The sequence below is a fragment of the Protomyctophum parallelum genome (genome assembly GCF_964188405.1).
Source record: "Protomyctophum parallelum genome assembly, chromosome: 10".
Classification (NCBI taxonomy): Eukaryota; Metazoa; Chordata; class Actinopteri; order Myctophiformes; family Myctophidae; genus Protomyctophum; species Protomyctophum parallelum.
Genome location: NC_139704.1, coordinates 5,795,528 through 5,822,039, shown reverse-complemented (window position 1 = coordinate 5,822,039; position 26,512 = coordinate 5,795,528). Strand labels below are relative to the sequence as shown.

General features: G+C 41.5%; 1 protein-coding gene across 1 annotated transcript in view; it reads right to left on the bottom strand.

The window, feature by feature from the left end:
* The window catches only part of nfkb2 (nuclear factor of kappa light polypeptide gene enhancer in B-cells 2 (p49/p100)), a 43,935-nt gene that overhangs the window by 3,549 nt on the left and 13,874 nt on the right, over positions 1-26,512 (bottom strand). Inside the window, exons 3-21 of the mRNA XM_083775225.1 lie at positions 26,039-26,081; positions 24,375-24,447; positions 21,774-21,814; positions 17,720-17,818; positions 16,270-16,421; positions 15,290-15,402; positions 14,429-14,587; positions 10,306-10,410; positions 9,375-9,463; positions 9,077-9,215; positions 6,161-6,289; positions 4,648-4,860; positions 3,900-4,041; positions 3,678-3,792; positions 3,238-3,445; positions 2,217-2,386; positions 1,904-2,006; positions 941-1,143; positions 141-231 (exon numbers count right to left, since the gene is read on the bottom strand). Of these exons, the coding sequence (XP_083631351.1) occupies positions 141-231; positions 941-1,143; positions 1,904-2,006; positions 2,217-2,386; positions 3,238-3,445; positions 3,678-3,792; positions 3,900-4,041; positions 4,648-4,860; positions 6,161-6,289; positions 9,077-9,215; positions 9,375-9,463; positions 10,306-10,410; positions 14,429-14,587; positions 15,290-15,402; positions 16,270-16,421; positions 17,720-17,818; positions 21,774-21,814; positions 24,375-24,447; positions 26,039-26,081 (2,387 nt within the window). The remainder of the gene's footprint in view (positions 1-140; positions 232-940; positions 1,144-1,903; positions 2,007-2,216; positions 2,387-3,237; positions 3,446-3,677; positions 3,793-3,899; positions 4,042-4,647; positions 4,861-6,160; positions 6,290-9,076; positions 9,216-9,374; positions 9,464-10,305; positions 10,411-14,428; positions 14,588-15,289; positions 15,403-16,269; positions 16,422-17,719; positions 17,819-21,773; positions 21,815-24,374; positions 24,448-26,038; positions 26,082-26,512) is intronic.

Here is a 26,512-nt window from a genome sequence, read left to right as displayed (position 1 = left end):
TAGGGACATGGTTATCACTGTCTGACTCTGGAGGGAGCAGTAGGGACATGGTTATCACTGTCCAGTAGGGACATGCGTTGAATTTGTTTTTGTTTGACTCGGTTCCACTGCTCAATAGTGTGAAAATAGCAGCCACCTACCTGTGGTACTTTCACTGTGGCTGCTTTTGCTCTTCTTGCTGTTCTGTCGACTGGACCTGGGACTGTGACCGGAGCCCAGCAGGTTACGCACCTGCAGGACCACAGGACAATCAATCTACATCTCTACAATTTAGCAGACATTCTTAACCAGAGTGTATTGCAAAGCACAAGATCAGTTTAAATGTCAGGAAGGCTAGTCAACAACAAACAACTGTCATGGTCTGTCTCCCTATACAGACCATGTTTTCCTTGTCAGCCACTCCCACTCTCCATTCCCTCTCTCAGTCATTGTCACACACCTGTTTCCACCCCCTCTTCAGCCCTACAGTGCCATGCCCATTCCACACCTGTGAACACTCCTGCAATTACCCTGCTCCCTATAAGACTGGACTCATTCCACAAACACACTGTCAGATCATACTTCCTTGTCCCCGAGCTGTCCCGTGTTCCTGGTTCTCTGTGTTTTTCTGAGTGGTTCTGCGTTATTGGACTTGTGATTACTCTTCTAAGGTTTGCATTCCTGTTTCCTGTTTTGTTCCTGTTTTTGTACCTTTTGGAAGAGTTCTTTGCTTTTTGGAATTCCCTGAGTTTTGTAAGCTTAACAGTTTTTTGGCTTAATAAATCATTTCATTTGAACATTCCTGCTCTCTGTCCTGCATTTGGGTCCTACCCCCCTGCCTATCGTGACAACAACAAGGTAAATGGTCACATATTAAGTAGAGTAGAAAACAATTTGAGTGTTTCAAATGAACTAGGTTCAAAGCTCTAACACAATCCATTGATTGGCATGTCCTCTGTACCTTCTGACAACAGGCCAGGTCCAGTGGGGTGTGGCCCGACGCCGGCCTCTTGCGAGGGTTGATTGGCTGCGAGGTGACCTCTTGACCTTTGAGCTGCCCTCCGATTGGCCGGCCGCCCTCCTCTTCTTCCTGCTCTTCGTCCGAGGAGGAGGAGGAGGAGCTAAAAAAGAGCGGCTCGTCGTTCTCCACGTTTTTATCGGCCCCTGGAGACAGAAAGAAACAAAAAATAAACACGCGTTATTGTTTAGTTTTTCTCTTTGGGTGAACTGATGTATGCTTTGTTTGTTTTGTTTTAATTGTTCCACCATTTGTGCCAGGGGAATCAAATTAATCTGTATTATAGCGCTACAACACTAAGATACCCATGTACCTTATTGTCAACCAAGTCCACCATCACAAGATTCACAACACCAGAGGGAGTTCAACAAACCACGTGCAACCCAGATTCGGCTCAAACAAGGGGTTAATTAATTTCGCTTCTATGCCACTAAAATGTGGAACGCCCTACCAACAGCCATTAAGAAATGTGAAGGAGGCTAGGGATGGCCTCCTTCAAAACTGCTCTCAAAGAGCACTTATGTGCGGCTGCAATTAGAAACGGAACTGTATTGTTCATGTATTCCCTTTTTCTCTAACTGTGTATTTGATGTGCATTCGATAATTCTATTTTGCATAGTGCATATAGTGTATATTTGTATGTCTTTAAATATATTTGTTGGCTTGTTTAAATGTCTTGATAAATTGAAAATGGAAGGCCCTGCTTTTTCTTGTTTCATCCTCGTAGCAGTTTGACCTCATTGACCTGTACTTTATTTTAAATGCACCCATTATTTCAATCAATCAATACAAAAAGTAATTCTGTGTTCTACCGAGAGAGACTGACCTGCAGCTATGAGCATGGAGCAGAGTGTAGAGAGACTGACCTGCAGCTATGAGCATGGAGCAGAGTGTAGAGAGACTGACCTGCAGCTATGAGCATGGAGCAGAGTGTAGGCGAGCCCATGCTGGCGGCCAGGTGTAGAGGTGTGTTCCCAGCAAACGTACACACGTTCACGTCAGCCTTCAGCTGCACAGGGACACGACAGAGTGTTATTACAGAATAAACCGGTAGAGGGCAGTACTGTACACACATTCACATCAGCCTTGAATCATCCCAACACAGCATCTGTTTGTTCAGTGTGTATGTATGTACCAATGTACGGTGCATGTGTGTGTGTGCGTGTGTGTGCGCGTGTGTGTGTGTGTGTGTGTGCGTGCGTCTACTCTGCGTCCTCACCTCGGTGATGAGGAAGCAGGCCACCTTGAACAGGTTGTCCCTGACCGCCAGGTGAAGGGCGGAGCTTCCGCCCTTCTGCTCGGGCGCATTGATCTTGGCCCCGCCCTCCACCAGCAGACGCAGCACGCGCTCCCCGCCCCTCCTTACCGCCAGGTGCAGAGGATACAGACCTGACGGAGAACAGTCATTATCACACCTGCTTAAAACCCATTCTGACCTGAGATCAGATTCATACGAGGTTTCCGCACTGGACACACACTGGTCTGATGAACCCATTCTGACCTGAGATCAGATTCTAAAAAATGTCAGTCGCTCTTCGATTTTTCAAAAAATAGCAGACCTACAAGCTCGTATCGCGCCACTCGGCTCAAACTTTTTCATGTCAATGACCCACAAATTGATGTGCATTTGGCCGTGGATCTCAAAATCTCAAAATATTTAGTATCCAGGGAATTGAGTTAAAAATGTTCCCTTTAAAAAATAAGATTTATTTTCTAAATTAAAAAAAGAAATAGCCAAAGAATAAAGTAGTTAAAATCTAAATCTTTCCAGATTCTATTTCCATTCTAGTCTATCAGTTGTTTTATGTTTTAAAATAAATGGTCCACAATGGAAACAAGCTTTGGCTATTTTTGTGAATTCAACAACTTATGTCTATGACTTAAAGTGATCACTAGTGACACAGATGTTTGCTGTCATTTAGGCACCTTTAACCCAGTCTGAACGGGAACCCATTTTGGTGTCAGCATCATGTTATGCTTTAGCTATTGAAAAATAGCAGATCTACAAGCTCATATCGCGCCACCGAGTGGCGCGATACGAGCTTGTAGGTCTGCTATTTTTGAAAAATCGAAGAACGACTGACATTTCTAGAATCTGATCTCAGGTCAGAATGGGTTAATCAGACCAGTGTGTGTCCAGTGAAAACCTCGTATGAATCTGATCTCAGGTCAGAATGGGTTAATGGTAATATGTGCTCTTAAACGTTGCCAATAAAGTATCCTATTGTCGTTCTACTCACCATTGTAGTCTGCAGTGTTGACCAGGTGTGCGTGGCGTTCTCCCAGGTGTGCCAGGAGTGGGCGGAGCACGGCCTCGTCTCCGCCCATGGCGGCCAGGTGGAGCGGGCTGCGTCCGTCCTGGTCCAGCAGGGTGGGGTCTGCCCCCGCCCGTAATAACACCTCCACCACCTTCACCTGTCTGGTGATCACTGCTAGGTGGAGCGGGGTCTTGGGAGGAGAGGAGGGGAGACGTCAGTTTTTGAGCACTTTAATTCCTGGCCGTCGGCAACCACGAGCATGGAATCCTCTTCGCATTTGAGTAAATGGTCACGCCCCCCCTCCTACTATTAGTAGGGGATAAAGTACAAGCGGACTTGAGCGCGTCCTTTGCTCAAACGCGAAGAGGATTCCATGCTCGTTCCGCAAACCAGTAGTGTAAAGTTTAGGACTTTATAGTTACCTGTCGGAGGTGGTTGCAGGTGTTGAGGACTCGCTGCTGTTGGCTGCTCAGCAGAGTGTGTACGAGCTGCAGAATGACTCCGTTCTGCTGGTGGATGATGGCCAGGTGCAAGGGACTGTGTGGGAAGGAAAAGTACAAAATGTCACACAGTGAACTCGATAAAGATTTCCACCACAAGCACAGCAATGGCTCCTCATGGCCATGAGATCAGACTTGACTCACGTGTCTCCGTTGTCGTCCTGGACCCCACATAGGTGCCTCTGGATTGCCAGAAGGACCCTGACGTCCCCGGTGCTGCAGTAGTGCAGCAGCGCCCCCGCCGTCTGTCTGGCCGTCTGCGTGGCTCTACTGTGGAGAGAGGCCGCTGGACACGCGGACGGACACGCAGACGGAGGGATTTAGAGTCATCCAAATGATTAGCCAATCAAATTGCACCAAACATAATCTGTTTTCAAAGGTATCGTCCCTGAATTGTGTCGTGTCTAGATGAGTAACGTATCGTCGTGTGAGGGAGAGATGCACACTCCTATTGCTCTGGATTAACCCATTCTGACCTGAGATCAGATTCACACGAGGTTTCCGCTGGACACACACTGGTCTGATTAAACCCATTCTGACCAGAGATCAGATTCTAAAAAACGTCAGTCGTTCTTCGATTTTTACAAAAATAGCAGACCTACAAGCTCGTATCGCGCCACTCGGTGGCGCGATATGAGCTTGTAGATCTGCTATTTTTAAATAGCTAAAGCATAACATGATGCCGACACCAAAATGGGTGCCCGGTCAGAATGGGTTAAGAGCACCTGCCAAATGCCTAGATTTTTAATTGCTAAATGTGTTATTCACAACCTTTTTTCATTTCAAGGACCCTCATTTTAAGATGTGCCACAGACCCCCATTTCTTTTTTTTTTTTCTTTTTTTTTTAATCAAAAAGGTTGAGAATGATTGGTCGATACTATATAGTCTTACCTATTTGCAGAAGCTGTTGCTGTAAAGGTGAGCCGGTCTGCCCTGAAGCCTGCTGTTGGCTAAACTCTGTCGTGGTCTGTTGTGGCTGTGGGGCGGAGCCTGACTGTGGGGCGGAGCCAGACATCTGGGCCCCTCCCCCTCCTGTGTAGCCAGCAAACGCCCCCGAGTAGAAGCCTCCTCCTCCGTTCATCTGCTGGTTGAACTGGAAACCTGCTGGGCAAGACCACCAAACACAATCATGCTCCTGTGACTTTAAGGAAAGGACTATATGAGGGGTGCCCACACTTTTTAAGTGGTGCAAACCACTTCTACATCCAGCTTACAATGCCCTGTACGTGTTTGTGTGTGTGTGTGTGTGTGTGTGTGTGTGTGTGTGTGTGTGTCTGTGTGAGCATGGAACGAGAGAAGTATGTGACATGGCTGCCACCTGCTGGACGCACGGGAGTTGCACCACTTGGTTCACACTGGTGTGATTTTTTGACTTGAGAGCTACTTTCAAAATGACCAGCTCAACGAGATCTACCCACCGAAAACATTATAATGCCACTGCTCAAAATGGCTTTGGAATAGCGGCGCTGGCATTACATTTAAGACAAATGTACTTGGAATGGGAAATAGAGGGGGGCGAAATGCGATGCACTTCCAAAGCTTGTAGATCGGCTATTTTCTCTATTTAAAAAATGTAAAGAGAGTTCAATGTTCTTCCCCCAAAGTAGATAACATTTAATTAGAAGCGGTTGTCGATTTATTTTATTTTTTTATTACCGATTTGTTCAATTAACTGTTTTTGGAACAGACGAGTCCCGAGAAGTCAAACGTTTGACTGGAAGGGGACGGTAACTCTAACGTCGCTGAGTCAGCTGAAGAAAACAGAGGAGACGTCAAGGGGCCTCTCTGCATCATGCAGTTCCATATTTTCTATATGTCGCATGGTTTGTCTTATGCTTTGTCCTGCAGGCTAACTCTCTGACTAAAATGACCAACGCATAACCCCGAGGAAAAAGCAGAAGTATCGAGGGGAACATACTGTACAGAAATCGTCATCTGGAATCCACCTATTTGGATTTATGTTAACGTATAAAATGTATTTGACCAGTGCGCCGACTTCACGAACTGTCACTTGGTGATTGTATTTAAATCTGCAAGGGATAGAATTCTGACGCCCATGATATCTCATGTAGTACATTTCCTTATATTAATCAATCTGTAATGCTTTTAACTTTATGCACTTTGATTAAATACATGTTAAATCCTTAATACCTTTGTCCATTCTTAAACTTCACCAATTAAAGGACGCGCCGATATAGCATGCTCCAAGAGGGTTTTCTAAAGTATCCCACTGCACAATTTGTTTGTTGTTATCAAGAGCCTATATCTCCAACAGTTTGAGAACTGCACTTCTGCATTATTGGAGTGTGGAAGTGACAAGGATGGCACCGTTTGACATAATGCACTTTGGGGAGTGTGTTGTTGACTGAATGTGACCGGCGTGTGCTCCTTCATCACTTCTTACCTCCTCCTCCCCCTCCTCCTCCAAAGGTCCCTCTCCCTCCTCCTCCTCCTCCTCCTCCTCCACCTCCTCCTCTCCATGGGTCGTAGTGTGGGAGGGGCTTCTGTTTCTTCCTCTGCACCTCCTCTTTATCTGACAGAGAGACAGATGAAAGAGAGAGAGGAGAAAGGGGGAAATAATGAAAAGCAAGAATATAGCAAGTGGGAATAAAGACAGAAACATGTATTTAAAGGTATATTCAGTGATTTCACTCAAAAAACCTTAGGTTTCGTTTTTGGCTGTGGGACCCAGCCTTTCGTCCAATCAGGATAGAGAGTCAAAAACGAAACCTAAGGTTTTTTGACCCCCAGGGGTTAACTGGGGACAGGGAGGAACTCCTTATATGGCCAGCACACTCTATAGTAGGGAGGATTATCACAACAAAACAAAAAAACAAGTGATATTTGAATTAAGTGAAATCACTGAATATACCTTTAAGTTCCCCCCAGTAATGTTTGTCTTTTCCTTGACTGTATCCGTGCAAACAAGTGCTGTATTGTGTGTCTGTCACTTTGTGGCAGTTCACCCTGCCACTGATGATATATTGAACGACCTGTATTCAATTCTGATTATTTATTTCTAATCTAACAGGAAGGTCGGGACACAAATGGGTTAAAGTTTGAATTATTATTTATTGTGGTATGTTGCAGAGAATTATATTATTTTGGGCTGTGTATGTATATTGGTTGATGCTTGATTGTTAATTGCTTGTTGTCTCCATGGTAGGGAGCAACCATCAGCCGTGGGGTGTGGGGGAACATACCAACAGTATGAGGGTTTGTTTAGATGATATGGTTAATTGATTGATTTATAAGTGATGTATAATAATATGTGATGAATAATATGTGTTGTCCCTGGACATTATGAAGTACTGGTGTAATTGTGGAATCAATTCAGGGTGGTGTGTTCCAGTGGGAGGGGCTTAGCCTTTATATGTAGGGAGGCCTCCGACTGCAAGTAGGACTGTGGAGCTGGAAGGAGCTGGAAGGAGCTAGAAGGAGCTAGAAGGAGCTAGAAGGAGCTAGAAGGAGCTAGGGCCACCTGTCCTGTACAAATCTTTGTTTATGGTCTGTGTGAATAACTTCCTGGAGGTTATTTTCTATATATTTTCCAGGTTTTCATACTACCCACACTAGGCAAGTGTGACAGTGTTTCAGTGTCTTTTAGGCTCATGTTCACACCCCAAACCCTGCCCTCGTTCCGCAAGGATTCAGAATTGGTTCGGATTGAAAGCAGAATGGTTTTAAAGACCCAATGAAATGGAGAAATTAGGTTTTGAAAAGACCCACTGAAATGGAGAAATTACGTTTTTAAAGATCCACTGAAATTGAGAAATGAAGTTTTATTAAAACTGAATGAAGTCATATTAAAGAGTAGGACATCATGAGAGAACTCATAGGGGAGAGAAGCCCTACCACTGTGACCAGTGTGGGAAACTGTTCAGCCAGGACAGTATTCTCAAACTTCACCAGAGAATTCATACAGGAGAGAAGACCTACCACTGACAGTTGGTGATTGTGAGTAAAAATCCTCTCAAACAACCTCAAACAACACACACACACACACACACACACACACACACACACACACACACACACACACACACACACACACACACACACACACACACACACACACACACACACACACACACAGAACACAATAGTTCCGCCTTAGAGAATTTTGGTTCCTACCTAAACTACTGCGCTGAAACTGACACAGAGGCAGTTATAGCATAGAATATTTTCATGTTTCAATACATTCACTCCACTACATCATAGAGGCAATTATTGTACCTTTATACCACTGCAATTACTTGACAACTTTATTTAATAGTTAAATAATAGTAATAGTAATAGTAACCTGATCTAGGGTTACGTCTGATTATTACTTACGTTGTGTTGGGTGCACTTGTTCATTTGGAGGAGTAGGCTATGTCATATCGTGATTACCAGAACTCACACTTTGTGATTGCTAATCTGCATAACCAATAGAGGGCGATGCAAGCCAAGGCATCTCAGTTATGTGACAGACCAGCGATGAATAACCAACCCATGTCGCTCACATCTTATTGTCGTATGAGGTAAATGGACTGTACTAACCTACTTGACCATATAGAACTAAACCCAGGTGGTTTTCACGCAGACAATTATGTTCATGTGATTTTCATAATGCTGCTGATGTCTGAGCTGGGTGGCTTGGGGTATAGCTTCATGATTCTTAGTGTCATCATAGTGTTTTTTCTTTCGTGAATTTCACCCAGGGAAAATAGCGCCCCCTAAAGTCACAGATCACTGAGCTAAAGGTTTGAAGCCAATTTTCACTGCTTGGTCTTTTTTCCCACTACTCCTGCAAGACATTTTTCTATAAGCCATATCTCCAAAACCGGTGGGTCAAACTGAACAACCAATATGTCAATTTGAAGCTATGATTCCCTGCTTTCATAAGACATGATGAAAATGAAAATGAAAAAAAAAAAAACCCACTGGCAGTCTCTCGATCAAATCTGGTCACATTTAGTGATAGAGTGAGAGTAATAAATCCCACACTCACTTTTTTTCCACTGGACCATTCTCACATGTCCCAGGAATGGGTGGACCCAAAGGAGAAGTGTAGGTGAGCTGCTTTTAAAACCCATTCTGACCTGAGATCAGATTCATACGAGGTTTCCGCCGGACACACACTGGTCTGATGAACCCATTCTGACCTGAGATCAGATTCTAAAAATGTCAGTCGTTCTTCGATTTTTCAAAAAATAGCAGACCTACAAGCTCGTATCGCGCCACTCGGTGGCGCGATATGAGCTTGTAGATCTGCTATTTTTCAATAGCTAAAGCATAACATGATGCTGACACCAAAATGGGTTAAAGTATTCTATACCTTGCACTTGCGGTACATAGGTGAACTGTTTGGGGTCGCTGCTGTCCCCTGCCTTCTTCCTCTTCAGCTGGAGGAAGACGGTGACCGGCCGTTCGATCTCCGTACTGTGGTACGGAGGAGTCTTGAACACGATGGCATACTGAAGATTGAGGAAGAACAAGATGTTTGTTGATGTTTACCAGGACTCGGTATCTTTACAGACAGTAATAATAATAATAATACTAATAATAATAATAATTCATATTTTGCTTGTATTGCACTCTAGTGCCTGAACTTATCGTTTAAATTAATCCACTACCTGTTTGTGAACGTCGGTGGGTGAAAAGTCTCCAAAGGCCTCCCATCCCCCTTCCTCCTCTTCCTCATAAAAACGGATCTCTATATCATCTAGAACATGCCATACACAGCACAGACAAATACATCACATCGACCATCCATACAGTGTGAGGTGCGAGGTCAGATGTAAGTTATTTTCGAATCGGTTGCAATAACTGACTATCATTACACATAACAGATATAACGATTTGTTTCAATACCACCACTAATGCAATGCTGCAGTGCTCCTACTACAAATATGTTCAAAATGCAATCATGACAATTTAAACGGTTACAGATTAAACAATAAGCAAAATAGAAGCTAAAATTACTAACAACATTAAATACTCTCTCACGTGTTGTGTGAGCTTGTAGATTTGGCTATCTTTTGGACCGAATATTTGGTGTAGAGGGAAAAAGACTGCACCAACTACAGAGGCAACTCGGGTCCATTTTAATAAGTAGGCCTATAGAGGGTTTAACCCATTCTGACCTGAGATCAGATTCATACGAGGTTTCCGCCGGACACACACTGGTCTGATGAACCCATTCTGACCTGAGATCAGATTCTAAAAATGTCAGTCGCTCTTCGATTTTTCAAAAATAGCAGACCTACAAGCTCGTATCGCGCCACTCGGTGGCGCGATATGAGCTTGTAGATCTGCTATTTTTCAATAGCTAAAGCATAACATGATGCTGACACCAAAATGGGTGCCCGTTCAGAATGGGTTAAGTGGTTAAAACAACTTAACAACTTAAACCCTCTATACTTAGTAAAACGGACACAGAGTTGCTCTCTTCCGTAAATATAGCTTGTTCATAGATTGGCACTTTTGGACCTTGAGGGCGCTAGTAGGGATCAATGGGTTAAATGTCCCATTTGAACCATTGTGCCCAGTCGATGTGCCGCTCACCTTTCTGGACTTTGTCGCATAGCAGAAATATCTCGTCTCCTCCCAGCACAGAGCCACACGTCTTATCCATGCGAGAGATCTTCAGATTGGAAGCATTGGGAGACTCTGGGGGAAAAGGGGGAGGGAAAAGGGAATTCATTTTGGATTAGGATTGAATTGGGATTCGAGAGTGAGCACTCCCCGAAGCAGTTATTTGAATGCAATGGTGGCATTAACCCATTCTGAACGGGCACCCATTTTGGTGTTAGCATCAAGTCGTGCTTTAGCTATTTAAAAATAGCAGATCTACAAGCTCATAGCGCGCCACCGAGTGGCGCACTACGAGCTTGTAGGTCTGCTATTTTTGAAAGAATTGAAGAGCGACTGACACTCGGGTCAGGGAAGACATATTTGACATATTAGACATATTATAACCACACCTATTATAACCTATTAGTTAACTCTATAAACACAAAAGTACAAAAATCAGGGCACTCCATGTCTCCATCTTTAGCCTACTAGTAATAGTGCTAGTGTACAAATAATAGGGTTTGTTATAGTAATAGTGTTAAACTCACTACTGTCATAGATAGGGTTGGTTATAGTAATAGTGTTAACTCACTACTGTCATAGATAGGGTTGGTTATAGTAATAGTGTTAAACTCACTACTGTCATAGATAGGGTTGGTTATAGTAATAGTGTTAACTCACTACTGTCATAGATAGGGTTGGTTATAGTAATAGTGTTAAACTCACTACTGTCATAGATAGGGTTGGTTATAGTAATAGTGTTAAACTCACTACTGTCATAGATAGGGTTGGTTATAGTAATAGTGTTAAACTCACTACTGTCATAGATAGGGTTGGTTATAGTAATAGTGTTAAACTCACTACTGTCATAGATAGGGTTGGTTATAGTAATAGTGTTAAACTCACTACTGTCATAGATAGGGTTGGTTATAGTAATAGTGTTAAACTCACTACTGTCATAGATAGGGTTGGTTATAGTAATAGTGTTAAACTCACTACTGTCATAGATAGGGTTGGTTATAGTAATAGTGTTAACTCACTACTGTCATAGATAGGGTTGGTTATAGTAATAGTGTTAACTCACTACTGTCATAGATAGGGTTGGTTATAGTAATAGTGTTAAACTCACTACTATCATAGATAGGGTTGGTTATAGTAATAGTGTTAAACTCACTACTGTCATAGATAGGGTTGGTTATAGTAATAGTGTTAAACTCACTACTGTCATAGATAGGGTTGGTTATAGTAATAGTGTTAAACTCACTACTGTCATAGATAGGGTTGGTTATAGTAATAGTGTTAAACTCACTACTGTCATAGATAGGGTTGGTTATAGTAATAGTGTTAAACTCACTACTGTCATAGATAGGGTTGGTTATAGTAATAGTGTTAAACTCACTACTGTCATAGATAGGGTTGGTTATAGTAATAGTGTTAACTCACTACTGTCATAGATAGGGTTGGTTATAGTAATAGTGTTAAACTCACTACTGTCATAGATAGGGTTGGTTATAGTAATAGTGTTAAACTCACTACTGTCATAGATAGGGTTGGTTATAGTAATAGTGTTAACTCACTACTGTCATAGATAGGGTTGGTTATAGTAATAGTGTTAAACTCACTACTGTCATAGATAGGGTTGGTTATAGTAATAGTGTTAAACTCACTACTGTCATAGATAGGGTTGGTTATAGTAATAGTGTTAACTCACTACTGTCATAGATAGGGTTGGTTATAGTAATAGTGTTAAACTCACTACTGTCATAGATAGGGTTGGTTATAGTAATAGTGTTAACTCACTACTGTCATAGATAGGGTTGGTTATAGTAATAGTGTTAAACTCACTACTGTCATAGATAGGGTTGGTTATAGTAATAGTGTTAAACTCACTACTGTCATAGATAGGGTTGGTTATAGTAATAGTGTTAACTCACTACTGTCATAGATAGGGTTGGTTATAGTAATAGTGTTAAACTCACTACTGTCATAGATAGGGTTGGTTATAGTAATAGTGTTAAACTCACTACTGTCATAGATAGGGTTGGTTATAGTAATAGTGTTAACTCACTACTGTCATAGATAGGGTTGGTTATAGTAATAGTGTTAAACTCACTACTGTCATAGATAGGGTTGGTTATAATAATAGTGTTAACTCACTACTGTCATAGATAGGGTTGGTTATAATAATAGTGTTAACTCACTACTGTCATAGATAGGGTTGGTTATAGTAATAGTGTTAACTCACTACTGTCATAGATAGGGTTGGTTATAGTAATAGTGTTAACTCACTACTGTCATAGATAGGGTTGGTTATAATAATAGTGTTAACTCACTACTGTCATAGATAGGGTTGGTTATAATAATAGTGTTAACTCACTACTGTCATAGATAGGGTTGGTTATAGTAATAGTGTTAACTCACTACTGTCATAGATAGGGTTGGTTATAATAATAGTGTTAACTCACTACTGTCATAGATAGGGTTGGTTATAGTAATAGTGTTAACTCACTACTGTCATAGATAGGGTTGGTTATAATAATAGTGTTAACTCACTACTGTCATAGATAGGGTTGGTTATAGTAATAGTGTTAACTCACTACTGTCATAGATAGGGTTGGTTATAGTAATAGTGTTAACTCACTACTGTCATAGATAGGGTTGGTTATAATAATAGTGTTAACTCACTACTGTCATAGATAGGGTTGGTTATAGTAATAGTGTTAACTCACTACTGTCATAGATAGGGTTGGTTATAGTAATAGTGTTAACTCACTACTGTCATAGATAGGGTTGGTTATAGTAATAGTGTTAAACTCACTACTGTCATAGATAGGGTTGGTTATAGTAATAGTGTTAAACTCACTACTGTCATAGATAGGGTTGGTTATAGTAATAGTGTTAAACTCACTACTGTCATAGATAGGGTTGGTTATAGTAATAGTGTTAAACTCACTACTGTCATAGATAGGGTTGGTTATAGTAATAGTGTTAAACTCACTACTGTCATAGATAGGGTTGGTTATAGTAATAGTGTTAAACTCACTACTGTCATAGATAGGGTTGGTTATAGTAATAGTGTTAAACTCACTACTGTCATAGATAGGGTTGGTTATAGTAATAGTGTTAAACTCACTACTGTCATAGATAGGGTTGGTTATAATAATAGTGTTAACTCACTACTGTCATAGATAGGGTTGGTTATAATAATAGTGTTAACTCACTACTGTCATAGATAGGGTTGGTTATAATAATAGTGTTAACTCACTACTGTCATAGATAGGGTTGGTTATAGTAATAGTGTTAAACTCACTACTGTCATAGATAGGGTTGGTTATAGTAATAGTGTTAACTCACTACTGTCATAGATAGGGTTGGTTATAATAATAGTGTTAACTCACTACTGTCATAGATAGGGTTGGTTATAGTAATAGTGTTAACTCACTACTGTCATAGATAGGGTTGGTTATAGTAATAGTGTTAACTCACTACTGTCATAGATAGGGTTGGTTATAGTAATAGTGTTAAACTCACTACTGTCATAGATAGGGTTGGTTATAGTAATAGTGTTAAACTCACTACTGTCATAGATAGGGTTGGTTATAGTAATAGTGTTAAACTCACTACTGTCATAGATAGGGTTGGTTATAGTAATAGTGTTAAACTCACTACTGTCATAGATAGGGTTGGTTATAGTAATAGTGTTAAACTCACTACTGTCATAGATAGGGTTGGTTATAGTAATAGTGTTAAACTCACTACTGTCATAGATAGGGTTGGTTATAGTAATAGTGTTAAACTCACTACTGTCATAGATAGGGTTGGTTATAGTAATAGTGTTAACTCACTACTGTCATAGATAGGGTTGGTTATAGTAATAGTGTTAAACTCACTACTGTCATAGATAGGGTTGGTTATAGTAATAGTGTTAAACTCACTACTGTCATAGATAGGGTTGGTTATAGTAATAGTGTTAAACTCACTACTATCATAGATAGGGTTGGTTATAGTAATAGTGTTAAACTCACTACTGTCATAGATAGGGTTGGTTATAGTAATAGTGTTAACTCACTACTGTCATAGATAGGGTTGGTTATAGTAATAGTGTTAAACTCACTACTGTCATAGATAGGGTTGGACACCACAGGTTTGAGGGCTCTGGTGAAACCTCCGTTGCTGTCCTGCAGGTAGGCGGTGAACTTTAACCTCACTATGTTGAGGTCCATGATCTTCCCAAGCTCCTTAGCTTCTCTCACGAGAGAACTCTCCTCTGCTTCTGTTCAGGATCACACACATACGCACATACACGCACACACACACACACACACACACACACACACAGTTTTCCCATGGATTCATGATGAGAAGACATACAGTACTCAAGTACTGCATTCTCAACGACCCTTCACAGATCCCTGGTCAGCTAAATCAGGGGTTCTCAACCTTTTGGCCTGTGGACCCCCAAAGATACGTTGGCCATGTCGTCGTCTCCCCCCCCACCCCCCCTGGTGTAGGCTTTAGGCTGCAGCTAAAGCTTATTTTGCCGATACTAAATCAAATCTCAAAATGGGTCAATGAACGGTAAGTTTCGTAAATTTGATTTAGCAAAACTGAAAAACTATTTGTAAATATGTTTGCTAATCCAAGTAAGAAAACAACACAGTTGAAAAAAAAACCCCACAAACAATGTCAAACTGGGGGTATCCTTGAAAAAATAAAATGTAAATGTACTATTGCGCAAGCAGAGCACGCCAAGTACTGTCGACCGCTACAAACTGTCAAATCTCAGCTTCTCTGTGAAAGAACCTCTTTAGGTTTAGCTATTTGCTACGTGTGGCTTTCGATGGCGACGTATATGTCGATCAGTGTCGGGTGGATTAAGGGAAATGCCTCTATGTATATGTCATTTGTAAGTTGATTAGCGGCATACTGTGGTTACTTTAGTAATAAAGATTATTAATAAAGACTCTTGTTGTACCTGTGGAATGGTAGAGCTGTCCTTTCAGTCTTCTCCTCTCCTCTTTCAGCCTTTTACTCAACACCTCGACCACTCCTTTCTTCGTCACATGGAGGATCCCCAGGTTGCTGAAGCTGTATGGGAAGATTATTTACTTAGCAATTATTCATCTCTCAATTACTTTTTCAGTTGAATAATCGGGTGTAAGTGATTTTAACACCAATCTTCTCCTCTGGTGGTCTCTGGTTAAGAAGGTTAAGCTCTTCGTTCCTACTCTGACCTATGGTCAGGCTGTGTGGGCCACCACCGAAAGAATGAGGACGAATACAAGTGGACGAGAGACAGGATGAGAAATACTCCACTGGTTTACAACTTTCTTCTCTTAACTTATAAGAACAAATTGAAGGAATGTTTCTCTTGTGTTATCTCTTCTCTAGATCATGTATATCTTGTTTACAAATCATGTTCTAATTTTTTTTTATTGGGTCATACATAGTAGAGAGAGGCCTCGTATAAGCCATTAATTGCCTCCTTCTATCACATTCCCTTTTATTTTTTGTGTTTTCTTTTCGTTTTGTTTTTTACTATGCTAAATAAAATAAAATAAAAGTTCAGTCACGCGAGAGACCCGCTGCTCCTTGGCTTTGAAAGTAGTCAGTTTAGGTGGTTCGGGCATCCTGAGCATCTCCCTATAGGGAGGTCCTCGTTGCACGTCCCACTGGGAAGAGACCCATATAGGCAGACCAAGGACCAGATGGGGGGGGGGGGGGGGGATCACTTGGGATCCCCCAGGAGGAAGTTACTAATGTTGCTCTGGAGAGGGAGGTCTGGACTCAGCTCTCTGCTGGAACTGACCCCCGGTTTGAACATTCAAAAAGGGGTCCATGGTGATGTTATAGGGCAGTGGTTCCCAACCGTTTTAGCGCGAGACCCAAAAGAGAAATTAGACCTAGAGTTTAGAGCCCAGGACCCAAACGAGTGCTGTGTGAGTGGATACTAACGATGCGGTGAGGTCGTTAGGGCCCACGTCCAGTGTGCACGTGCCATTGTCCGTGCACTGTCGCCCCACCAGGCTGTGGGCGTGCACGCGGGGAGGGTCTGAGTGAGTAACGAGCTGCACCTCCACCCGTGCATGACCAACATAGTTATTCACCTGAGAGAGGGAGAGGGAGGGAGAGAGGGAGAGAGAGGGAGAGAGAGAGAGAGAGAGGGAGAGATTGAATAGTTAGTCAGAAATGTAAACAGCACATGGTACAGTCAGACATTCACGCTAAAAGGATAACACAAAAAGTCCTGGGGACTCCATTGTAGTTATGTATGCAATTCAACAACATACCATAAACAATTAACACAATAATACAGTCATGTCATCTGACCAGCTCAGTGGCCTTGTGGTTAGAGTGTCCGCCCTGAGACTGGGAGGTCGGGGGTTCGATCCCCGGCCGGGTCATACCAAAGACTCTGAAAATGGGACCCAGTGCCTCCCTGCTTGACACTCGGCATCAAGGGTTGGATTGGGGGGTAAGTCCCTGCGACATACTAAGCGTCATGTCCAGGGGGTGTACTTGTACATCAAGCTGCCTCACGCTACAGAAACAGGAGATAGGCTCCTGTCCCCTATGGGCCTCATGGCTCGGCAAGGCTTACTTACTTATCCCATTCTGAACGGGCACCCATTTTGGTGTCGGCATCATGTTATGCTTTAGCTATTGAAAAATAGCAGATTTTTGAAAAAGCTATTTTTGAAAAATCGAAGACACTTTTAGAATCTGATCTCAGGTCAGAATGGGTTAATAATATAACTGTCAGGATGTAGTAGACATTTTTAGAATCTGATCTCAGGTCAGAATGGGTTAAATATGTACAAAGGAGAAAAAGGAAAACGATGCCAGTGAATGACGCCTCCTTTCTATGGTAATGTGTTATTTAGACAGAAACAGGCCTACCCTCAGGAGAAGGAGAAGGAGATCTCGAGAGTGACAGAATGACGAGGAAAAACAAAACAACATGCCACAACACAACATCATAAAGACAGCCAGCCTCCACAGAGCATGACAAAAAGGAAGCATCCTAAAATAACCAAACAGTGGTTAACCCATTCTGACCGGGCACCCATTTTGGTGTCAGCATCATGTTATGCTTTAGCTATTTAAAAATAGCAGATCTACAAGCTCATATCGCGCCACCGAGTGGCGCGATACGAGCTTGTAGGTCTGCTATTTTTTGAAAAATCGAAGAACGACTGACATTTTTATAATCTGATCTCAGGTCAGAATGGGTTCATCAGACCAGTGTGTGTCCAGTGGAAACCTCGTGTGAATCTGATCTCAGGTCAGAATGGTTTTCAGAAGTGTTTTTGTCTAAACTGGACTAAATGGTGTTAGGCATATTGGACTAACTGGTCTGGCACCCCAAACATATCAAAGTCAAAGCGTTAGGATGTTGTCTGACCTTCACTGTGGGATAGGTCCTCCTGTTCTTCTCACTGGAGGCCCCTGGGAGCCCGCCGTGGGAGGGGCCCTCACACTCGTACCGAAACCTGAACCCTCTCTGAACACGCACGCACGCACGCACGCACGCACGCACGCACGCACGCACGCACACACGCACGCACGCACGCACACACACACACACACACACACACACACACACACACTTCGTTTTAGGGATTTTAGCTCTTTTTGACAGGGGGGCGGGGGCATTCGAGCATGGGGCTAAATATGTATTTTTTTACCAAATTTTATGGTGATTTATTTTTGTATTATTTACTATAGTCCTAATAAACCCCAGGAAATTACATCTGGCCACAGCAGATCACAGGATCTACTGAATGTGAAGGTAGCCTACTGGAGGAAGGCTTATACTGTGTGTATAGGCTCAATATGTCAGTTTGACACATTCAGTCTATCCTGTGATATTTTGTGGCCAGATGTCATTTCTTGGGGTTTATTAGGACTATAGTAAATAATAAAATAATAAATCGCCATAATATTTTGTAAGAAAATACATATTTAGCCCCATGCTCGAATGCCCCCGCCCCCCTGTCAAAAACTGCTAAAATCCCTAAAACGAAAGAAAACAGCAAATGAAAAAAAATTAACACTCACCTTTTAGTTTCTCTAATAACATCCTAAAACATGAACCTTGGTTGAAAAAAACTAAAGTTGTCCTTTAACCTAATTGCAGGTGTAGTGTAGTTGTTGTTGTTATTGATGATGATGAAATGTTCTATGCAAATATAATATTGCATTGCCTTACTTAACTGTGGTTGTTTGCAACCCATTGCTAAATATAAGCAGCAATAAGAGGAACAAGCAAGAAGCAACTGGACATAAGTAACTCTCTCTCCAAAAACAAACAAAGGCAAAACAGTTGCGTTAGGCAACTGCAAACTGCAACTACCAATATTTACAAGAGACTTTACAAGAAATAGCCCACCAAGTGGACTTGGGAACTGTGAATATAATTCACAGTAAAGAAGTTCATTTCAATATGAACTGGAAATAGTCACAATATACTTTCATAATACACTTTAGAACAATTTTTTCTTGCCAGTTTCTATAGGCTATTTGGAAACCTTTTGTCCAGATCCTCAAAATATGGCTTTTCAAGTGTCTTGATTAGCAATCATGATCAGGATATAAAACACACCTGTAAACGCCACCACTTACTGGAAATACCACTTCCTAAAGCCAGGACTTTCCAGCAGTCATGTGCCAACAACCAGTGGTGGAGTACATTTACTCAAGTACTATACTTTAGTTTAGCACAATATTGTGTCACTTTGAGTATGCCCATTTTTCTACTACAATTATTAGAAACGTTTAGTTACATTTTATTTTGTAGATAATATAATTACAACACATACATTAACCAATTAAAGCAGCACTATGTAACTTAATTTTAATGATTAATGATAAAAATGTGTTCAATATGTATGAGTATGTTAATACGATAGCAAAAATTGGCCCGGCCCAGTTATGGCCCAGATAATCGATTTACACTCAACCCAGATTCGGCTGAAACAAGGGGTTAAATTAATTTTGCTCCTATGCCACAGAAATGTGGAATGCCATGCCAAACAGCCGTTGAGATATGTGAATCCCTAGACTCCTTCAAAACCACCATCAAAGAGCACTTACGGGCGGCTGCAATTCGAAACTGGGCCCTGTAAAAAAGTTAAAGTCCCCCCCCCCCCTATTTGTTCATACTATATACACGTTTTCCCTGTTGTTCTTTTCTTTTTTTTAACAGTGTATAATATGATGATTGTATATTTAATATGTGACGGCCCCCTGTACTGTATATATTGTATTGTACTATATTAGGGTGTATAGTATATTTAGAAGTATGGTATCTTATATTAGGTGGTCTGGTGTAGCTTTATATATATATTATATTTATAATTCACTTTGGTTAGTTTATGGTTTCTTTGCTTTGCTGTCCTAATTTCTGTTCTCCTTATCTTGCAGTGGATTGGGGAGCAGAGCTGTGATGTCATGACAATCAGTCAAGTGGCGGCACCTGGGCCCGGTGCCGACGCCCTGTATAAAAGCATGTCTCCCCAGTCCCTTCCTCAGCTCTGTTGTGTTCAGTGCTCTCTTGCGCTTCCCCCACTATGCACCTTCCCCAACACTTTTGTTAATACATTCAACATACACGCGCTACACTACTGACTACCACACCTCATCTATTTGCTCCTGATTTGGTTTCATTTGTCTTTGGCTTTGTCCAGTGAATTCTGAATAGTTGTGCAGTAAGTTTGGAGAGTCAAGTGACTCGCCCTTCTGCCTTTGTTCTCTGCCTTTGTTCTCTGCCGTGCCGTGGTAGTCTATGTGCAACTTGGCCTAAATTAATGACTTGTCTGGGCCGTGGTTTTGGGGTTTTGTGAATGAAGTGACGTCATTTGGGAAACATTCCGGGGATTCCCTTGTCCATTCAACAGTCCGGTGAGTACAAACCACTAAGCGATGTTTACTTCAGCGTACACGCTTGTTAATGTGCTCGGACTTTGGGAGATGCAGTAATTTGTTTGTAATTTATTTGAAGTTGAATTATTACGTTTGGTTACTTTTGCATTCATCTGTTTGATTAAGTTTGTGCTAGTGGAGAGGTTTTTCCTGGTTGTTGTGCTGCTAAAGTAAATATATGTATAATTATTATTATTATTATTATAGTATAAATATATATAGTTTGCTGGTTTGGTTTTTTTTTATTTATTGTATACGAGTGTCTCTGGTAGGCACGTTTAGTTCTGGGGTATAGAATTTTGCTGGGTCTAGGCCGGGGGGGTGGTTTAGGTGCAAGGTGCGGGTTGTTTATGTCTTTAAATGTTCTGACGAATTGAAAATGGAGGACCCTGATATAAACAAGTCTTAGTGCTGTTTCTGGTTTCATCCTCCGTAGCAGAGTTTGTATTGACCTGTAGACTATCGTTGAAATGTACAACTCGGCTCACTTGGAGCAATGATCACGGCCCTTTTACGTCCCAGTTCTGGCTTGGCCGAAAGGACAGAGCTCTGGCAAGCCAGAGCTGGGGCCGTAATGGTCCGTAAACAAAAACATGCATTGCTCCAAAGGTCACGACACGTCTCACCTAAACACAGGATCTGACACAAATTTTGAGCCGAAGGTCAAGATTCAGTTTCAAGATTCAGGCTCTATGGTCTATGCTCTATAGCCCAATGGTCAAATGTACAGCACTTGTGGTAGGGAAACCAGGTTAAAATCCAGGTTAGATGGGGAAAGTTTTATATTTCGTATATTAAAAAAGAAAGAAAGGAAAAACATACAATATACATGCTGATGCCAATACGTTTGTATTAAATCAAGTCGCATCTTAAATTAAATACAGACTTAACAACGTAACAATGTAGAGTATCCACTTAAGACGGGACACACTTGAGAGTGCAACCTCTTCCTCTTGGAGAGCAGGGGGAAACCTGCACCGTGCACCTGTTGACAGCTGTGGAATTTATGCCCTGCTTCCTCGCTCGGCTTCAAAAAGGTCATCTGATTACTGTGACTCACAATGTGCACCCTGTACTGTACGCCCAGTGGCTTTATGTAAATCCAACCGTTTGACCGTCAACAGCACAGGAGCAAATGCTTGTATCCGGTGACTTAACACCCAAGTCCTCTTATTAAAACATAACTTTGTTTTCGTTGCCAAGTCTTCCTAATCTTCTGTTCGTCTTAACGCTTGTTTTCTCTGCTTTGATTAGCTATTCATTTGCCTATAGCACTGTTTTCCTAAACTGTGTGGACCACTGAGGAGGTACCGTGAGGAGGATATGAGGTGAAAATAATATATAATAATAATAATAATAATAAAAACTAAACAGGTTATTGCATGTCTCTCTTTATAGATGTGTTACTGGGTAGATTCTGTAGAACCAATAAAGAACAACTACGAAGGCACACCGTACTACGGAGCCTCCTTCCTTTTACACAGTTTGTATGTAAACATATGTATTCTAATGGTTTGATCATTAGTTCATCTTACCTGTTTGGGCTCCTCAATGATCTGGATATAAGGTCCATGAGCTGAAACAGGAATACACACTATTATGGTTATTTAGATGACTCGGCTCATTATCCAAAGTTCAGAACAAAACTTAACTTTTGAGACTAAACTTAATCCAGAGTGATTTACAGAAGGCACGTCCAATGCATAGAGACAGTGCAGTGTCTCAGTAAAAACAACCTAGCATCTAAAACAGTATAATATCCCCCCAAAATGTATATGCAACTATAAAAACTACAGGACCTAGTGGCATCTGTCTAAATAACATGATGTTGTTTAAATTGCATTTTAAAGGACAAATGAGCATTTGCGCCTGTCGTAGACATGCGCAGAGCAAGTTCAGTCAGGGAACCTCAGTCAGCGCGCCGGCCGTTAATTGGGCCACCGCAGCATCAAGCTCTCATCCACATGATTCACTCAGCCAATCACACGCTCACCCCATCTCATACCGGCTACTTGAACCAGAGGTTTGCATTCCTCTGCCTTCTTGCTTGCTTACACTGCTGTTGTATCAGCGTGCTGCTGTCATACAACCTGCGCTCAACTCTGCTTGCTTTACTGCTGTTGTATCAGCGTGCTGCTGTCATACAACCTGCGCTCATTCTGCTTGCTTATACTGCTGTTGTATCAGCGTGCTGCTGTCATACATCCTGCACTCAATTCTGCTGCTGCTGCTGCTATACTGTATACTCGTGCTGCTGTATACAAGTGCTCACCCACCTCCACCCCAGCTACCACCTGTCGTTTTGGATCTACTGTTTAGGTACGGGGGATTCAGAGTCCCTATGGTTGGGACTGATGCGCTTGACCTGAGTACCTAAAAGCAGATCCAATACATCGCCAAACCATAATAAATATATTGCATTGATTATCTTATATTCAATAAATATATATTACATCCTCCTTGAGTTGTCTGACTGAACTTTAGTTTTTTTCAACCAACGTTCATGTTTTAGGTTGTTATTAGAGAAACTAAAAGGTGAGTGTTAATTTTCTTTCATTTGCTGCTTTCTTTCGTTTTGGGGATTTTAGCTCTTTTTGACAGGGGGGCGGGGGCATTCGAGCATGGGGCTAAATATGTATTTTTTTTTCCAAATTTGATGGTGATTTATTTTTGTATTATTTACTATAGTCCTAATAAACCCCAGGAAATTACATCTGGTTACAGAAGATCACAGGATCTACTGAATGTGAAGGTAGCCTACTGGAGGAAGGCTTATACTGTGTGTATAGGCTCAATATGTCATTTTGTCACATTCAGTAGATCCTGCGATCTTTTGTGGCCAGATGTAATTTCTTGGGGTTTATTAGGACTATAGTAAATAATAAAATAATAAATCGCCATAATATTTTGTAAAAAAAATACATATTTAGCCCCATGCTCGAATGCCCCCGCCCCCCTGTCAGAAACTGCTAAAATCCCAAAAACAAAAGAAAGCAGCAAATGAAAGAAAATGAACACTCACCTTTTAGTTTCAACCTACAACATGAACCTTGGTTGAAAAAAACTAAAGTTGTCCTTTAACCTTTGCATACGGGCTAAGGTGGAGTGATTCTGAGTGGAGTGAGAGGTGAGTCTGCAGATTAAGGCAGACTATTGAGAGTGACAGTTTGGGAGCCAGAAAGGAGAAGAGTCTGGGACGTCGGGACATTTTTCATCATCCACTACAATTCCAGATGGATTCTAAAATAATTCACTAATATTGGACATCTAGGAAATTATGTGGAATTATTATTATTCACATAATTGCACACAGTTTGGCGCTGATCCGTTCAGCGGTTTGCAAGATTAGCTCTAGATAGAGACACACACACACACACACACACACACACACACACACACACACACACACACACACACACACACACACACACACACACACACACACACACACACAGAGACCCTATCTTAGACCACTACAGTAGCCTGGCATCTAGTCTAAACGTAGTAGGGCACTACTAGAGCTACCCCAAAAAGAATAATATTTCGTTTTTTATTATATTCTATAATCAAAATAGCTGATCTGCAAGCCCACAATGCATATGCAGCATGGCATGTTTAGAGCTTGTAGATCCGCTACCCTTCAAAGCCATGTGCTTGAGCTCCACGATTCACGAATTACTGACTCATTATATATTCAGTCAGGACAACTCATGAATGGATGGAATATATTTTTATTGAATATAAAATGCATACAATATATTTATTATGGTTTGGGCCGGGGGTAGCTGGGGTGGAGGAGGGTGAGCAGCAAAGGTTTTTTGCAGACGGCAGCACAGCAGAATCAGTGCAGCAGCAGCAGCAGCAGCAAGCAAGCAGGACGAGCAGTGCAAATGTCCAGTTTAAATAGCCGGTATGAAGCTGGAATGAGTCTGAATGAGAACGTGATGCTGAGGCGACCCAATGAACGGCCGCTGGCAACTGCACGGAGTTTCGTGACTGAACTTGCTTTGCGCATGTCTGTGACAGGTGCGACGCTCATTAATTGTATGTAGGCCTACATGCTAGCACAGCTAGACTAGCCAGACTAGCTTGTGGAATGGGTGTGGTTGGATTTGTGATAGTGAGTAAACCGTTACCTGTCTCAGGGATGTAGGGCTCTGTCTTTATGTCCACCGGAGGAATGTAATCGCAGGTCATCAAATTCATCAGCTGGGAACAGAGACACGCATGCTTACAATAACGCAACATAACATAACATAGCATAGCTAGAGCATATTATCGTTGCTGGCGCCTGTCGGAGAGAAACCTCTTACTGTATCTCCATTTTCTCCGTAAACTAACGCCCTACTACGTCACATAAAAACTAGGGCCGGGACTAATTGCGATTAATTTAGATTAATTAACTACAGAAAAATTTATCGCGATTAACTACAGATAAATTAATCGCACTTTTTTTTTCACCGCGGAACGTTTCTCACTGGGCGCTTTTCTATAGTACTGAAAACTGGAAATAATAAAAAGTCACCCCATTTTGTGTTGCCTAGAACTGGAGGTCTGACAAAAAACAGTAACAATATGAAGTAAGTACAGCTTTGTGATGTCACTGAGATGTACTTGTTACTGTTACTAATTCTTTTTCAGACCTCCAGTTCTAGGCAACACAGAATGGGGTGATTTTTTTATTATTATTTCCACAACAGGTATATTAATGACAGTAAAATGTTGAAAATGAGTGGTATCCTGTAGTCATTGATTCACTGGGATACCAAAAAACATTATAAAAAAAAAGGTTTCTCGCTGTTCTCGGGTTGAATATTGATATGCGATTAAAATGCAATTTAATCTAGATTAATTAATCGCAAAGCCTCTGATTAATTAGATTATTTTTTTTAATCGAGTCCCAGCTCTAATAAAAACATCAAAAGTAGTTCATCCGCAAGCTCAAAGCGCAGCGCGAACACAAGCTAATATTTAATATATTGTGTTGTGTTGAAAAAGTACAGTAAACATTTATGAATTACCATTTTGTAACTGTGAAAGTATACAATATTGACCCATACGGGTCAATTTATTTCTATTTCCATCCTCTCACAGGTCAATAAACAGTGAGGATTTTTACTGTACAGGTGTCTTGATTCTAAAGCCTGTTTTTAAATCTTTAATTAAAGGTGTTGTAAATGATATGTTTTGGTTTAATAAACACATGCTAAAAGGTTAATGCTAGTAAAAATTAGAGTGTTTATTCAATAACAGGGGTCTCCATCTCTTTTGTAAACAGACACCTTCAAAAACATTATTTATCAACTTCAATGTTTAGTTTTCAATGTTGTCTGCACTTTTTGTGTGTCACCACTTCCAAGTTCACTTCTTTATCCTGTGTCCTGTGTGAATTCTCTCCATAGATTGGATGGAATTGATATCTTGACCTGAGAATGTATTTGCTGTTTACTAGATAGCTGGAGAGACAGGGATAGCCCTGATACTGAAGAAACACTTACTTTATAAAATATCACTTATATACTAGAGGTCTTCACACAGCTGACAGCTGGTAAACTCCCAACCTTCACTTGAATACTACTACCATTAGAATTCACCTAACACACAGACATAAATATATCAGCTAACGGCTATGGCTGTATCTCTTTAGCATTATCATCTCTGTCCAAATCTGTTACTTTTCAGGATTCAAATTCAATGATAGTAGCAGAGGTTTGGAGATATAGCTTTCTGCCCGACAGCAGTATAAATTGTATAATGTATCACTGCGTAGAATGCAAGAACGTAAAGCCAACTCACTCACCTCATTCTCATACATGTTCATGTTGTACTGAGCTTCACTCATCCTGGGAAACACACAAAACCATACATTAATATCACAGCACAGCACAGCACAGCATAGCGCACGCACATGCGCACACACACACACACACACACACACACACACACACACACACACAACACGGACTCACACAGGCAGGGCAGCCACAAGAAGTAGTTGAAGTTGCGTTCACAGCAGTTTCATATTCATCCTGTAGGTCTACAATCTTACAATCCCACGTTCACGTCTCCCTGCTGTTCTGCCAACATCATGTACTTTCACTTTCACATCCACTACTGCAGTCTGACCCTAAAAACAACTAGCTCTCTCTCTCTCTCTCTCTCTCTCTCTCTCTCTCTCTCTCCCCCCCCCCCCCTGTTACGTGTAGCTATACTGTATGTCATTCAATCCCTTATTACTCTTTCCTTGTCTGTCTGTCTGTCCCCCTGTATCTCT